The sequence below is a fragment of the Sceloporus occidentalis genome, unplaced genomic scaffold (genome assembly GCF_023333645.1).
Source record: "Sceloporus occidentalis isolate IW3139 unplaced genomic scaffold, rSceOcc1.0.p SCAF_6, whole genome shotgun sequence".
Taxonomy (NCBI): domain Eukaryota; kingdom Metazoa; phylum Chordata; class Lepidosauria; order Squamata; family Phrynosomatidae; genus Sceloporus; species Sceloporus occidentalis.
The window spans coordinates 3,001,700-3,018,973 of record NW_028316986.1 but is presented as its reverse complement, the minus strand read 5'-3'; the positions used below and the strand labels follow the sequence as shown (position 1 = coordinate 3,018,973).

The window sequence follows — 17,274 nt, the reverse complement described above, 5'->3', positions numbered from 1 at the left end:
CATGGGCAAAGTGTATAAATATGAGCATGACCTATGGACATTCTGGGTTATTATTGGTAGTGGTTGGTCGGCTGAAGAGTTGTTGGTTTGTATAGAGTGCTGTAAATTTACTCTGTAATAAATTTCTGTATATATAACCTGGAGATTCTGAGTTATTCTTTAGCACCTTGCACAGTTATATGTGCTGACAGCACTGCTGAGCTCACAGAGAAGACAGCCTGATACCTCCAGCGAATGCCCAGGGTGCGTCCTGGGAGTAGGACAGGGCAAGCTGTAGTTGATTTCCACGTGTGGAACTCTTAAGCTATGTGCAAACATGTAGGATCCAAATCCTCATCTCTGTGGATGTCTCTGAAATTTTCAAATTCAAGTGCCAAAGATAAAACATAAGGGGGTAAAGCACTTGGAACAAAATCGCCCAGTTAGGACTGAGCATGCTGAGGTGGGCACAGGTCATGGATCAAGTCTGAATGTTGGAAGGGGAGGAATTAAAAACTATGGTGAAGGAAAGGAAGGGTGAGTCCTTGAAAAGAGCCATGGCTGGCTTGCTGGCATGCTAACTGGGAGCATGGCCACACAGCAACATTTTATTATCGGTCTCCCCTATACAAATATAATGTGCACTTGTGTGATCACACTGCAGAGATGCAAAAAATCCAAACACAGTTTGCCATGTGCAATTCTTGTAAAAATGCGTACAGATTTCTCACATAACATTTCTTGCAAAAAATACGTACGAATTTGTTATCTCCATTTCATAAAAATAAAAAATCTCACAACGAATAGATTTGTCATGTCCAAATCTTTAGCTTGTAACGTTTCAGCCTATTGGATGAAATCACAAAGCGTAAAAACAGATTCTGGAGGCAGAATTGTAAAGCCATAAATGGAAAAGTTAGGACTTCGCCAAAGTGGCTTTGGCTGCTGGAGAAATCCTGAGAAGCATCAAGCAGCTGCAACAAATTCAACAGCAGAGCAAAAGACACAGTCTGATGGCTTGGAAGGAACAAACACACAAGAGCTATGTAAATCTGGCAGAGAGACACAAAACGAAGGCAACTGCAAAGGAGTCACGGGTGGTCCTTGTTTCAGGAGGGGATGTGGAGTGAGGGACTAAACCAAGCTTCAACACACATTGAGTTATGGGAGCCGTTTAGGCCTTACCTGGAACTGTAGCTTGGGGGCCAGGAGATTGGTCTGAGGGGGTGGCTTGTACTTCGGTCTGCTAGGCTGCAAAGAAGAAAAGAGACAATTAAATGAGGGACAGAATCCTGTTGGAGCAATAGCAATGAAATGTTTTCCAAGGTCACACAGAAGCAGTAAGTGAGGGAAGGCAGAGTAATCATAGCATCATAGAATTGGAAGAGACCCCAAGTGCCACCCAGTCCAGCCCCCTTCTGCCATACAGGAACATACAACCCAAGCACCCCCGACAGATGGCCACCCAGCCTCTGTTTAAAGACCTCCAAAGGAGGAGACTCCACCACTCTCTGCACCCTCCTCTGTGTCCTACTATAAGAGGAGCTGGGGAGAAAAGTCTTCTCTGTTGTGGCACTCCAGCTGTGAAAGGACTCCCCAGCATGATGCCAACACTGATGTCATTCTGATGCCATGCTGTTGTGTGCCTTCAAGTTGTTTCTGGCTTATGGCAACTCTAGGTGAACCTATCACAGGGTTTTCTGGGGCTGAAAATGGCTTAGTGGTTGTAGCACTGGATTGTGATTCTGGAGACTAGGGTTCAATTCCCCTCTTGGCCATGGAAACCCACTGGTTGACCTTGGGTGAGTCACACACTCTCAGCCCCAGAAAGCCCTGTGATAGGTTCATCTAGAGTCACCATAAGTGAAAAAAAAACCTGACAACTGGGGGGATTCAGGTTTATGGTTGTTACTGGCCAAACATGACCCCCATATCCTACCTCTTAAGTCAAGCAGCACCCCAACAGAAGGGTTCTTGAGGCAATGCAGATTGGGGTGCTGGAAAATGATGACCATAGAGCTCTATGTGCTTTGATTGTGTCTTCTGAATGCTAGGGGATTGGACTGGACAGCCCTTGCTGTTTCCTGGGATTTCTAGTTTGGTGAGGTACTCAGCTTCCTTGTTAGAGAGCTTTGGGGCCTCATGAAACTACAAATCCCATGATTCTGTAGGATAAAATCATGGCAGTTAAAGCAGTATCAAACTGTTTTAATTCTGCTGTGTAGCTATACTCTGAGCGTACTTAATATAGCAAAAGTTATTAATGAGGAAGAACATACAAGATAAGATAGACTGCAGCAGTTTGTTTTGGCCTGGGCCTGTTGGGAAGAGCAAGAGTCTGCCCTTTCCTCTCTCCTCTGCTGAGTGACTTGAGAGAGAACCCCTTTGAACTCAATTTGCAGCAAGTAAAATTAGGAGCAAAGGGAAAATGGGAAAAGGAAAAGAGAAACTGGGGCATGTTAAAAGCAGCCCAAAAGAGGAGATGATAGAAGATTAATCAGGACTGTCCCTCCTGTCACTTTGGGAGAGGTGGAGGGTATTCAAATTCTCCTGCTTCCTTCTGTACACATCCCTCTCACCTTTGGAGGTGGCTCTTGGAAAGAGGTGGGCTCCATGATTTTGGGAGGACGGTGGCGGTTGTTCCTCTCTTGTTCCCGTGCCATCTCTTTCTCCATCTGGTAAATGTCACTGCAGTCAGAAGGGGAAGGAAGCGAAGGGTTCAGGTTTACACTTCAGTGTCCCATCCACTGCACATATACCTCCCCATGGGAGATTCTCTCCACAATTTCTCCAGACCATGCTGGCTGGGGGATTCTGGCAGTTCTAATCCAAAAAAGCAACCATTTCCAGTTTTGACCAATCAAACCAGAATAAACTCTACAATAATCAGAAGAATCCTGCAAATGTGTGTCGTAATTTATTCAGTATGGTATCAGAAAAAATCCACAAAACAGTGATAGTGTTATGGGGCCAAGCAAAATGCACATTATACGTATTGCAAGCTCTTGAGGTTCCACTGGCTTCTTCATCAGGCAAAGGTGTAAAAAAGGACACAGGTATCCATGTGGATACTGGGAGATTCAATCCAGGAAATAAACATAAAAAAGTCATTAGCAAGACAAAAAGCTACTGCCTTTGAGGCCCAGTTTCTCAATGGCAGTATCTCAAAAGCAATGGAAATGCCAATGGAGTTTTAAGTTTATTTCCAGGATTGAATCTCCCAGTATCCACATGGTCAGAAGGCCCACCTGTATGAAGACCCTTCCATTAATATCTAAAGTGAGGACAACAACTACAACTTCTTGAACAAATGCAGGCCTAGGATGAACATTGGTCCATTTTTTCTTTCTTTCTCCTGTACTATTTTAAACACTTTTGTCTGATGCAGCCAGTGAAGCTTGAAAGCTTGCAACATATATAATGTATACTTTGGCTGGCCCCATAGAGGTATCACTGTTTTGTGGCGTTTGGGTGATACTGTACTCCTTTCTCCAAAGAAGCTCAAATTTAAGGGAGTTTGACCTTTGCCCCTCAATCTTGTCTCCCTGAGCTCCCTTTTCCTCTTCCCAAATATCTATATCCACCCATCCAGCCAGCCTCTGCTGCGATGGTGGCTGATGGTTTCCATGTCAGTGGGAGGCAGTGTATCCATTCTGGGTTCTAGTCCAACCTTTACATGAGCTATCCAGGGTCTTGATCCATGTCCTCCAAATTTGTTCAGCACATTGGACAGCTTGCAACATATATAATATACATTTTGGTTGGCCCCATAAAGGTATCACTGTTTTATGGGTTTTGGATGATACTGTACAGTTGGCTCTCCATTTTCACGGGGGATTCGTTCGAGACCCCTCAGTGAAAACAGAGACTAGTGTGTATTCAAGCCCCATAAACTTGAATGGGATATGTGCCCGTGAGCATGTGCGGGGTGTGCACCGCAGGACATGCCCCATTAAAAATAACAGAGGTCGCCACACTGTGACTATTCAAGACCGCCCACCTCAAGTCTGCGAGAAAGGAGGGGCGACTCTACTTTGCTATAGTATATGGTCAACACAGCTACCCCGGATATAGTTTATTCAGGTTGCAGAATTCCTTTCCCTATTGCTGATTCTAAAAAGCAAGGCAGTAAGAATGGCTGTTTTCCCTTACCTTAGGCTACAGACCAATTCTTTGAATTTGGGCCGGTCATTCGGGTCGTAATCCCAGCAGCGGGTCATCAGGGCATAGAGAAGGGGTGGGCAGGCGTCCGGTTTGGGCAGGCGGTCCCCTTTCTCCAACACCCCAATCACATCTTTGTTCTCCAGCCAGAAAAAGGGCTGCTTGCCGTAGCTAAGGATTTCCCACATGCAAACGGCTTGCGGTGGAAATTTCGAGAAGAAAAAGAGGAAGCAGGGGGAAATTTGGGAATAAGGAGTTAATCAAGTTGCAGACACCAGAGTTTTTCCATGCAAAGAAAAAAGTGGTTCAGTTTTGTGCAAAAGACCACTGATTACCAAAGAGATTGTCTTTGTGTAAAAAGACATTGTTTTGTGCACAAAAGCTATCCTCTTTACATTTTTTTAAAAATCAATGTTTATTTGGCCAAATAATTTTTCGCCTACAGCGTTACAGATCCCAGCAGGTGAAAAATCATTGGGGAAATGTGCAAAAAACGTTCATAATCTCACTCAGCAGGGATAAATCTTTTGACATTGCTTCTTCTTGCATATGGAAATGAAGTCTATGGAGATATATATCCCTAAATCTAGGCACTAGTAATCTCCTAATATTTTAATATGTCTCCTTTTGTTGAAGCTGTTGGCTTTGTAATATTTTTGGAGAAAGCCAAAGAGTCTGCAGATGTGGCACTTTAAGCCATTCCTTGCCAGACCTGAGAACCTCACAGCTGCACCATCTCATGAACACTGAACAAAGGTGGACATAGGCTGCCTCCACACTGGAGAAATAACCTCGTTTGGCACCGCTTTAACTGCCCTGGCTCAAACTATGGAATTCCGGGAGTTGGAGTTTGTTGTGGGCTCTGCTCTGGGCCCCAAAACAAACTCCAACTCCCAGAATTCCATAGCCTTGAGCCAGGGTAGTTAAAGCGGTGTCAAACCAGGCTATTTCTCCAGGATGGATGCAGCCACAGTGTAGCATATAGGGTGTGTGTGGCACCTGGGACCCACTTTTGTGGCCTCTGATGCCCACCATCATTCCCCAAAGCCCTCCAACCCCCCCTATTTTTAAAAAAATTAATTGTACCATTTTTGCTCCAAATCACACTCCAAACAAGTAGAAACGTGTGCAAATAGCCCCCCATTCCACCCCAGAGGCACCCCAGATAGCTCTACTATCTCCAAAGTCTCCATTTTCCTCTGCAGTCCCTCCTAATTGCAACAGTGGTATATCACTTCCTATTACCATTTTGAGAGGGACTGCAGAGGAAAATAGAGGTCTTTGCTGTGAATAGGGGCTGTGACCCATAGATAAACTGGTCCCTGGCCACCACACAATCGTCCACCCATGCGATAGAACTGGTAGATATGAACCAGGGGCGCAAATACCCTAAAAGCATCAGATCCTGTCTGATCTTGGAAACTAAGCAGGGTTAGCTCTGGTCAGTACTTGGATGAAAGGCCACCAAGGTATCCCAGAGGAAGGAACCGGCAAAACCTCCTCTGAGGATTCCTTGCCTAGGGAAACCATGTGAAATTCATGGGGTCACCATAAGATGACGGACGGGTTGCATCTCACACCAGTTGGAAGAAATGTTTTTGCCAACAGTCTCAAGAACTTGATCAGGAGGGCTTTAAACTGAGTTCCGAGGGGAAGGGAGACAATATTAAGGAAGGCGCAAGGGCTGGAGAAAATAGTCAAACAGACATAGAGGAAACAAGAAAAAAAGTGCAAGGATCCAACAGTGGGAGGCAAATAAACTTGCACAAGCAAAAAGTAAATGGGACCCATGGTCTGCGATGCCTCTACACTAATGCACAGAGCATGGGAAATAAGCAAGATGAACTCGAACTCCTAGTACAACAAAGCAAATATGATATAATAGGCATCACTGAAACCTGGTGGGATGAGTCTCATGATTGGAATGTGGAAATAGAGGGGTATAACCTTTTCAAGAGCAAAAGGCCAAAGAAGAAAGGGGGAGGAATAGCACTACAGTGGTCCCCCGGGTTACGAAATTAATTCGTTCCGCGGTTAATTTCGTAACCCGAAAAACCTTCGTAAGCCGAATTCCCATAGGCGCTAATGGAAAAAAAGCCGCGGCTCCGCCGCGGCTCCATTTAAAACAGCGCCGGGGTTTTTTCGTAACCCGAAAAAACCTTCGTAACCCGAAACAATAAATCCCTATGGGATTTATTCGTATCCCGAAAAATTCGTACCCCGGGTAATTCGTATCCCGGGGTACCACTGTATATGTCAGAGATATTTACACCAGTGAAGAGATCCTGGACATCAATCCTGGAAGCCAGGTGGAGAGCATCTGGATAAGAATCAAAGGGGAGGGAAACAACAAGGATGTTATGGTGGGAGTCTACTACAGACCTCCAAGTCAGACTGAGAAATTGGATATCTTTCTAGAACAGATGACCACACAGTCAGAAAAGAGAGATGTAGTAGTGATGGGCAACTTCAACTACCCTGATATTTGCTGGAAGTCAAACTCAGCAAAATCCTCAAGGTCTAGCAAATTCCTCACTTGCCTGGAAGACAATTTCATGGTCCAAAAGGTGGAAGAGGCAACAAGGGGGTCAGCTATTTTAGATCTGATCCTAACCAACAAGGATGACTTGGTTAATGGGGTGCAAGTGGTGGGATCCTTAGGTGGAAGTTACCATGTTCTCCTGGAGTTTGTTATACAATGGAGAGGAGAAGCCAGGCAGATTCAGACACGCATCCTAGACTTTAGGAGAGCGGATTTCAGTAAACTTAGAGAAGTATTGAGGGCGATTCCATGGTCAGAAATACTAAAAGATAAAGGAGTTCAGGACGGATGGGAATTTCTCAAAAGGGAGATACTGAAGGCACAATTTCAAATAGTTCCAGTGAGAAAGAAAAACGGGAGGTGTCTCAAGAAACCAGGATGGATGACTAAGGAACTTTCAACGGAGCTAAGTTTGAAACGGAAGATGTATAAGAAATGGAAAAAGGGGGAAATCACAAAAAAGGAATTCAAAGAAATAGCAGGCATTTGTAGGGATAAAGTCAGAAAAGCTAAAGCGCAGAATGAGCTCAGACTTGCTAGAGAGGTTAAGAACAACAAAAAGGGCTTTTTTGGATATGTCCGCAGCAAAAGGAAGAAGAAGGAAACGGTAGGGTCACTGCGTGGAGAAGATGGCAAAATGCTAACAGGAGATAGAGAAAAGGCAGAATTACTCAAGACCTTCTTTGCCTCAGTCTTCTCAGAAAAGGCAAAAGGGGGTTCAACATGAGGATAATGTAGGAATTTCAGGACAGAATAAGTAAAGAGATAGTAGAGGAATACCTGGTTAATCTAAATGAATTTAAGTCTCCAGGTCCAGATGAACTCCATCCAAGGGTATTAAAAGAACTGGCAAATGTAATATCAGAGCCATTGGCAATAATCCTTGAGAACTCCTGGAGAACAGAAGTTCCAGCAGACTGGCGGAGGGCAAACGTTGTCCCAATCTTCAAAAAGGGGAAAAAAGAGGATCCCAACAATTATTGTCCAGTTAGTCTGACATCAATTACAGCAAAGATTCTGGAGCAGATCATTAAACAGAGAGTCTGTGAACATCTAGAAGGCAATGCCATAATCACAAAAAGTCAACATGGGTTTCAGAGAAACAAGTCATGCCAGACAAATCTAATCTCTTTCTTTGACAAAATTACCAGCTTGGTAGATGAAGGGAATGCTGTGGATATAGTATATCTTGATTTCAGTAAGGCCTTTGACAAGGTTTCCCATGACATTCTTGCAAACAAGCTTGTAAAATGTGGGCTAGACAAAGGAACTGTTAAATGGATCTGTAATTGGTTGACCGGCCGAACCCAAAGGGTGGTCAGCAATGGCTCTTTTTCAGCCCGGAGAGAAGTGACTAGTGGGGTCCCACAGGGCTCTGTCCTGGGCCCAGTGTTATTCAACGTCTTTATCAATGACTTGGATGACAGAATTGGGAGCACACTTATCAAATTTGCAGATGACACCAAATTAGGAGGAATAGTTAATACTCCAGAGGACAGGACCAACATTAAAAATGATCTGAATAGACTAGAAAGCTGGGCCAAAGCTAACAAAATGAAATTCAACACAGAGAAATGTAAGGTACTGCACTTAGGGCAGAAAAATGAAATGCACAGATATAGGATGGGAGACGCATTGCTGAATGAAAGTACATGTGAAAGAGATCTAGGAGTCCAAGTAGACCATAAGTTGAACATGAGTCAACACTGTGATGCGGCAGCTAAAAAGGCCAATGCAATTCTAGGCTGCATCAATAAAAGTATAGTGTCTAGATCAAGAGAAGTAATAGTGCCACTGTATTCTGCTCTGGTCAGGCCCCACCTGGAATATTGTGTCCAGTTCTGGGCACCACAATTCAAAAAGGACATTGAGAAACTGGAGCCATGTGTCCAAAGGAGGGCGACTAAAATGGTGAAAGGTCTGGAAACCTTGCCCTATGAGGAACGACTCAGGGAGCTGGGGATGTTTAGCCTGGAGAAGAGAAGGTTAAGAGGTGATATGATAGCCCTGTTTAAATATTTGAAAGGATGTCACTTTGAGGAGGGAGCAAGCTTGTTTTCTGCTGCTCCAGAGAACAGGACCCAGAACAATGGATGCAAGCTACAGGAAAAGAGATTCCACCTGAACATTAGGAAGAACTTCCTGACAGTAAGGGCTGTTCGACAGTGGAACAAACTCCCCCGGAGTGTAGTGGAGTCTCCTTCCTTGGAGGACTTTAAGCAGAGGCTAGATGGCCATCTGTTGGGGATGCTTTGAATTGGATTTCCTGCATGGCAGGGGGTTGGACTGGATGGCCCTTGTGGTCTCTTCCAACTCTATGATTCTATGATTCTATGATTCTATGACCTGAAGGCAGATACATATACACACACACACAGGCAGGAGCCTTGTTTGCCTCCAGCCTTCCACTCACCAAACATCCAGACATCGCTGGCCGAGGTGAAGCGGCGGAAGTTGATTGACTCTGGCGCCATCCACTTGATGGGCAGGCGAGTCACCGATGCTGCGTTGTGAGGTGAGGAGAAGAAGAGGCCATGGTGAGGAGACATTCCCCAAGTCCAACTCCTGATGGAACGCTCATTCCTTACATTACTCACCGACTGACTTTGCAATGTGGAAGCTTCCCCATGTCCCCCCAAGGATCCATAGCTCTATGTTTGGGGACCCTTCCTGGACACAAACAAGTTGATGCAGTAAGCTACCCTTTGCTGAGCCAGACCCTTAAGTCGTGGCACCACTAGGGCTGGCCCCACCTGGTGTAGGGCATGGTAGTAGTGACAACAACAGCAGACAGTGCTGCCCTCTTCTCACCCTCCACCTCACTTGCTCACCTGGCCAGATCCAGAAAGACCCAGATGGCTGGGTGTATTGGTGGGCAACCCAGTGGAAGGCCCTGCCCCCTTCCCTACCTCTGCCTCGACCTCTGCCTGGATAGAATCGGAAGGAATGATGGCTGGCTTAGCAGGTGGGGGAGACAGAGGACTGTCCTGCCCTCCCTTCCCAGAAGGAACACGGAATGGGGCAATGCTCTGCAACAGAAGTACCCCCCCTTTTGGAGAGATGCCCTGGCTGGTGACAGGGTGGTTTAAGATGTATGACAGGCAACCACCTCACTGGGTATTCAACCCTCTGGGTTTTCACCCAGTGTGGTCTGCACAAATCATGCAATGGACTTCTTTCCAGGTCCCTTCCTTACCTTTGTAATACTCATCATCTTCAATGTATCTGGAGAGGCCAAAATCCCCCAGTTTAACACAGTCAGGAGTCGCCACCAGAACATTCCGGACTGCGATATCCCTGCGGACAACAAAGTGAGATGGTCACTCCCTTCCCTCTCCCTCCCCATTTTTTTTAACCAACAAAATAATTTTTTTAAAAAACCAGAAAAAAATCCCCATATACTAATAACCCCAGCTCCCACCAGAAAATTCTACAAACGTCATGGCTTATCTTTCTCCATATTTCTTGATCCCACCCAACCTTCTCCAACCTCTGAAAAATGTTCCTGAATCCTGAAGTGAAAATCAGAATCATACTTCCAATCACTCCTGCATTATATTTTTAGCTGAAAATGTGGCAGTATGGCTTATGGAGAAAGGGTGTTTGTGTGTGTGTAGGACTGGGTTCTGCAATCCCACTCCTGGTTTAATGGAATTGAGTCAACCATTTTCCTTCCATCAATCCATTCAGTTTTCCTGAATCTCTCCAAATCAGCCCACTTTGTTTCTGAATTTTGGATCTTCATCTGAGGGTGCATCTGCATTGCAGAAATAATGCAGTTTGACACCACTTTAAATGCTATGGCTCTATACTACAGAATCCTAGGATTTGTTGCTTTGTATGGCACCAGCACTCTTGGGCAGGGAAAGTGGAAGACCTTGTAAAACTCCAAATCCCAGGATTGCATAGGATAGATCTACAGCACTTAAAGTGGTATCAGACTGCATGCTCTCAGCATCAGGAGAAGGCAGTGGCTAACCTTCTTTGAACAAATCTTGCCATGAATGCCCAACGATAGGGTCACCATAATTCGGAAATGACTTGAAAGCACATGACAACAAGATTTCAATTGAACCTTAGAAGGAATTTCTTGACAGTGAGAGTGGTACTGCAATGGAACCAAAAGCCTAGCGAAGTGGTGAGGTCTCATTCTCTGGATGTCTTCAAAAAGAGGCTGGACAGCTCCCTGCTGAGATTGCTTTAGCTGGTGACCCTGCATTGCTCTCAAGGGGTTGGACTGGATGGCTCCTGAGGGTCCCTTCCAACTCTATGATTCAATGTGTATTTTCTTGCAAATTTATGAAAAAGGTGCCACCTGCATGTACCTCTATCTGTCATCACTTTGGAGCCTGCTGCATTTTTAACACTAAAACACACACACAGACATGAGGCAGTGGCTAAATGCCTGTACTGCAGTCACTCACTCAACACCATAAGGTTACGAGTTCAATACCAGCCAGGGGCTCAGGCTTAACTCAGGCTTGCATCCTTCCGAGGTTGCTAAAATGAGTACCCAGCTTACAATTGTAAATCGCTTAGAGATTGCTTAGTTAAGTATGAAGCGATATTGCTATTGCTGTATGTATATTCTCATACCTGTGCACACAGTTGATTGCCTCCAGGTAAGCCATGGCCTTGCCGATCTGCAAAGTGTACAGGACCAGGGTCAGCACTTTCAAGGTGGCCTTGTTCTGCTCAAGGTAGTGTCCCAGCTGCAAGGGAAAGATAAAAGTCTGATTTTTAAAAAAAGAGAAAGCCACCTTTTAATCTGTTAATTCTCTATTCTCATACTGAACCCAGAGACCTAAAACACCATCCCCTCTTAGCCCATGAACCCCAGATTCCCTGACTCCATCCTCTGATTTAACACACAGATGAGAAAAGGAGTTTTCCCACTTGATTTACAACTGTTAATAGCATTCCTTGTTTAAAGTGTCAGACTCTCTGAAATAAAGCACCTGAAGTTCCTATTGATTGATTTTTTTTTCATACACACCAACTGTATTAGCTGTTATAATAACAGAACAAAAAGAGACATCTCAGGAATGGTTTGGAAATGTTTATAGGATGCAGAAATAGAGGAAGTTGCTTTGAACTAGCTGTAAATGTTCTTCTGAGTGCTTATGTGAAAAACAATCTGTAAATGGGGTGTACACTTAGCCCCCCACATCCATGGATTCTGTATCCATAATTCAACCATCCATGGCTTGAAAATATTCCTCTTCCTCCCCAAAAGTCCAAAAAGCAAACCTTCATGATGCCATTTTATATAAGGGACACTATTTATTGTATGTACAGTGGGCCCTTGGTATCCCCTGGGGTTCAGTTTCAGGAGTCCCATCCATTGTGGGTAACAAAATCTGTGGATGCTCAAGTCCCATTATAAATAATGAGGTGGTAAAATGATGCCCTTTATATAATTTGGTAAAATCAAGGTTTGCTTTTTGGAATTTATATTTTAAAAAAAATAGATTTTCAAACTGTGGATGGCTGAAGCTGTTGATAAAGGTATGTGGATACAGAGGACTGACTGTAATGAGACTTGAGCAGCCACAGACTTTATCTATCTATCTATCTATCTATCTATCTATCTATCTATCTATCTATCCATCCATCCATCCATCCATCCACAGAGGAGGAGGGGGAGTATTCCTGAAATTCAACCTTGGGTACCAAGGGCTCGCTAAGGTGGGCTCAGAAATGACTCCTTTGTCTCACTTTGGCAATTCCCTCATGTACCTGTTTCTGCTACAGAAATAAACCTTGTCATCATTTTTCCTTCTCCTTGCTAGAATTCCTTTGCAAAATCAGACCAATCTGCTAGGCAGCAAACCTCACTGTTGTGCTGAGCAGACATGCCTCAGGTCTAATACTTCTCTTCAAAGAAACTCAGGTCTAAGGGAGCTTCTTCCTCCCATCTCCTCCACTCTGCCCCCTTGAGCAACCTTCTCCTGGACACTCAAACATCTATTTCCACCCCTCTGGCCTCTGTTGCAATAGCAGCTGATGGCTTCCATGTCAATAGGAGCCAGTGTACCCACTCTGGGGTTTAGTCCAGTCTTTACATGTGCTACCCAAGGTCTTGATCCATGTCCTTAAAACTGGTTCAGCACATTGGAGAGCAGCTTTAAAGTGTGGACTGAAGCCCAGACTAGATTCACCATCCCACTGACATGAGAGAAAAGAGCCATGGTCAGCAGTGAGGCTCACCTCGCCATATGGATAGAGTTCCATGACAATCCAGGTGGGCTCCTCTTCCGTTATTCCGATGAGCTTGACAATGTGGGGATGGTCCATTTTCTTCATCAACACTGGGGGAGAAAGTTGGTGCTTAAATGCAGAACCTTTTCCTCGACTTCAGAGAAAAGACAGTGTCTGCTTATACCACCGGATCACTGGGGGGGGGGGGGGATGCCAGGAGTAAAAGGCATACTCCCAGCAAAGTCATGCAATCATGCTGAAGATTTTCAGACACATTGTACTTATCCAGGACTTAACCCATGGAGTTCCAGGAATGTTCCAGCAACAAAGTCCCAGGAATGGTTTGTTGCTGGAACATTCCTGGATCTTCATGGGTTAAGTCCTGGATAAACACGACGTTGTCTGAAAATCTTCAGCGCAATGGTGTAACTTTGCTGAGGGTATCCTTTTTCTTCCCTGATTTCCCCCCGTGTGATCATCTCAGTTCCAATATAAATAATTCTGTTTTTTACAGGAGAGGATGTGCAATTTTAAATGCCTTTCTCCATGCTGCATGAGTGGCTCCAGAACCTATAGCTTTTGCTGAAGATGTTTTGCAAAGGTGAGAAAGTCTCTTCCCCACCACCTGGATAGTAAATGCCAAGAGGGATGTGGATGGGGCAGGTAAATGTTGGCAGCCATCATAGCCAGAGATGGGTGGTCCTCCTTGCCCATTTCTTCTGCCCAGTCCAGCTTGCCCAGCCCCATGGCCAGCTCCAGGGAGGAGACAAGCAGCCAAATGAAGAGGCTTACCCCATGATAGCTGGGTTTGCTGTGGATGGAGGGCACCTCTTCCCACCATTACTCTGGGGCTCAACCCCATGAGAGTTAGAGGGTCTCCTGTTTCACTCCAGATGCCCATTAGAAGGAGGGTCCCTACATACGTGCTTCGCTCATGAACTTCTCCTTGTTCTCCACGGTGCAGTCCTTCTTGCAGGTCTTCACAGCAACGTTGATCCGTTCCCCATTCTGGAACAAGAAACCAACAGACCATATGAGATCTTTCTTTTATTATTCAGGTGGGCTTTTGGCAAATGATCGGCTGCTAAAGAATGAGTGACCTTGGACAAGTCACACACTTTAATCCTCAAGCAAAGATAATGCCAAAAGCGTCTCTGAACGAATCTTGCTGAGAAAACCCTGTGGCTGCATTTGTATTTCAGAAATAATCCAGGTTGACCCCACTTAAAGTGCCATGGCTCAATGCTATGGAATAACATTTTGGCATTTACATTTCTATACTGCTTATCAGTGAACTCAGCACTCTCTAAGCAGTTTACTATCCGTAATGTAATTGCCCCCCAACAAGCTGGATACTCATTTTACCAACCTATGAAAGGATGGAAGACTGAATCAACCTTGGAGCCCTGGGATCAAACTCACAACCTTCTGGCTGCAGTATCAACATTTAACCACTGCACCACCAGGGCTCCTTATGGAATTCTGGGAACTGTAGTTTGTAGGGGTACCAGTACTCCAAATTCCATGGTATTTAGCCCTGGCACTTAAAGTGGGGTCAAACTAGATTATTTCTGCAGTGCGAATGCAGCCTGGGATAGGGTCTCCATAAGTCAGAAATGGCTTGAAGGCATATAACAACAACAACAACAACAACAACAAACAGGTTGACTGAATGGAATTAAAAAAATAAATATGTTCCACTTTTCAAACAACACCAGCTGAGGGAAACACTTCCTCTGACAAGCACTTCCCACATAGCTTCTTGTGAGTTTTTTGGGCTATGTGGCCATGTTCTAGAAGAGTTTCTTCCTGATGTTTCACTAGCATCTGTGGCTGGCATCTTTAGAGATCTTCCCACATGCTTTGGGTCTGGGATATTTTACCACTTGATGTTGTACTGGAACTTAGTATGCAAAAGGATCTTGTGTCATCTTTGAGACTAACTGAAAGAAAGAAGTTGGTAGCATGAGTTTTTGTAGACTTAAGTCTACTTCCTCAGATGGAGAACTTAGATAATTTCTGGGAGGCTGAGTGATCAGCCTCCTTTTAGCATTGCAACTCTCCTAGAACCACAGATTCCTAGAGTTGGAGGAGACCACAGGACCATCCAGTCCAACCCCATTCACAATCAAACTCACAATCAAAGCACCCCTGATAAATGGTTATCAAGTCTCTGTTTAAGGACCTCTAATGAAGAAACCTCCACGACCCTCTGAGAGAGCATCTTCCACTGTTAAACAGCTCTGACCATCAGGAGGTTCCTCCTGAGATTTAGGTGGAAACTCTTTTCCTCCATTGTTCCTTGTCCTAGTCTCTGAAGCTGTAGAAAACAAGCCTGTTTCCTTTTCGATATGACATCCCTTCAAATATTTCACAGAATCATAGAATCCTACAGTTGGAAGAGACCACAAGGGTCATCTACTCCAAACCCCTGCCATGTAGGAACACAGAATCAAAGCATCCCCACTGACAGATGGCCATACAGCCTCTGTTTAAAAACAATCCAAAGAAAGAGACTCCACTACACTCCGAGGAAGGAGTGTCTTCCACTGTCAAACAGCCCTTACTCTCAGGAAGTTCCTCCTAATGCTGAGGTAGAATCTCTTTTCCTGCAGTTTGAATCCATTGTTCCAGGTCCTAGTCTCTGGAGCAGAAGGAAACAAGCTTGCTCCCTCCTCAATATGATATCCCTTCAAGGCTGTCATATCACCCCTTAACCTTCTCTTCTCCAGGTTAAATATACTCAGCTCCCTAAGTCTCTCCTCATAGGGCTTCACGGTTTCCAGACCTTTCACCATTTTGGTTGCCCTCCTCTGGACATTTTTCCGCTTCTCAACATCCTTCATGAATTGAAGTGCCCGAAACTTGACACAAATCAAAGAACTGGACAATTGAGGTGCCCAGAACTGGACCTATTCCCCACTTCTATTCTATGATAGCATCCACTGGTGTAGAATCATAGAGTCATAGAAACATAGAGTTGGAAGAGACCATAAGGGCCATCCAGTCCAACCCCCTTCTGCCATGTAGAAACTCTCAATCAAAGCATCACCAACAGATGGCCATCCAGCCTCTGTTTAAAGACCTCCAAAGAAGGAGACTCCACCACGCTCCACTGCTGAACAGCTCTTACTATTGGGAAGTTCTTCCCAATATTGAGGTGGAATATATTTTCCTGGAGCTAGCATCCATTGTTCTGGGTCCTTTTCTCTGGAACAGCAGAAAACAAGCTTGCTCCCCACTCAGTATGACACCCCTTCAAATATCTAAACAGGGCCATCATATCACTTCTTAACCTTCTCTTCTCCAGGCTAAACATCCCCAGCTCCCTAAGATGTTCTTCATAGGGCATGGTTTCCAGACCCTTCATCATTACTCTGGACTCACCTCATTGGTATAAACACCTTCACAGACCTCCCCAAAGAAGCCTTCACCCAGGATCCGGCCCAGGATGACGTCTTCCCGAGAGATTACATACTGCTGAGCTGTGCAAAGAAAGGAGTATAGGTAAGGAACTAAAACCACGCAGCCAAGCAGCAAACAAAGAGGAGTCAAGCTCCAAGTGCTCTAAGACAGTCAACTGCATATTCAGTGTTTAAAAAGTCCAACATGTTTCGTCCAGACTAGGCCTTCCTCAGGGGCTGAAACCAAATATAAATATACTTAAGAATAATGTTTAAAAAGATAAGACAACACTCATCAAACTGTGATACAAAAGTATCCATATACAGTCCTTTCTCCGTTCTCACAGTTTTGAAACTCACGTTCCTTGCTTATGCACACTCCTGTGGCTGCGCGCCTATATTCAAGCCAATGGGGCTTGAAAATAAGTGCGATTCCATTTTTGTGAGAGGGTCCGGAACGGATCCCCTGCAAAAAAGGAGAGGTGATTGTAGTCCTGAACAAAGGTATACATACCCTACAAAAGAAGGGTATATGAACACTCTCCAAAATACAGGACGATAAAGAAAGAAGCCAACAGGATATTGGGGTTGCAAGCATGGAAAAAGTTCTCAAGGGTACTGGTGCAATTGAGAAGGCTTGTTTGGCTTGCCAGAAACTGAGAGACTATACAGTTAAACAGTCGCCCCTCTGTTTTTGTGGACTTGTAGTCCATGTCCCTTGTCCATTTGTGGGCAGCAAATGGGGGGGACAAAATGGAGCGGGCATCCATGGCGGGCGCATGCAAGTGCCTGCAGGCGAGCGCTGCCATTCAAGCCAATGAGGCTTGAATATTGGTGATTTTCCATTTTTGCAGGGAAGGGTCTGGAACTGATCCATCACGAAAATGGAAGGGCGACTGTAGTGGCAACTGAGGTCTTGAGATGAATCCTCTCTGGAATCCACTCTATGACCTAGGGATGCAATTCTTCCTTATGTTTCTTCTTGAA

General features: G+C 44.8%; 1 protein-coding gene across 6 annotated transcripts in view; it reads right to left on the bottom strand.

The window, feature by feature from the left end:
• The window catches only part of PTK2B (protein tyrosine kinase 2 beta), a 121,489-nt gene that overhangs the window by 22,012 nt on the left and 82,203 nt on the right, over window positions 1–17,274 (bottom strand). For all 6 annotated transcript variants that reach the window (XM_089528729.1, XM_089528731.1, XM_089528733.1 and 3 more), the window contains 9 exons: window positions 16,271–16,368; window positions 13,807–13,891; window positions 12,893–12,993; window positions 11,279–11,394; window positions 9,879–9,979; window positions 9,096–9,185; window positions 4,132–4,336; window positions 2,559–2,667; window positions 1,165–1,230 (listed from right to left, as the gene is read on the bottom strand). In XM_089528729.1, the coding sequence (XP_089384855.1) occupies window positions 1,165–1,230; window positions 2,559–2,667; window positions 4,132–4,336; window positions 9,096–9,185; window positions 9,879–9,979; window positions 11,279–11,394; window positions 12,893–12,993; window positions 13,807–13,891; window positions 16,271–16,368 (971 nt within the window). The remainder of the gene's footprint in view (window positions 1–1,164; window positions 1,231–2,558; window positions 2,668–4,131; window positions 4,337–9,095; window positions 9,186–9,878; window positions 9,980–11,278; window positions 11,395–12,892; window positions 12,994–13,806; window positions 13,892–16,270; window positions 16,369–17,274) is intronic.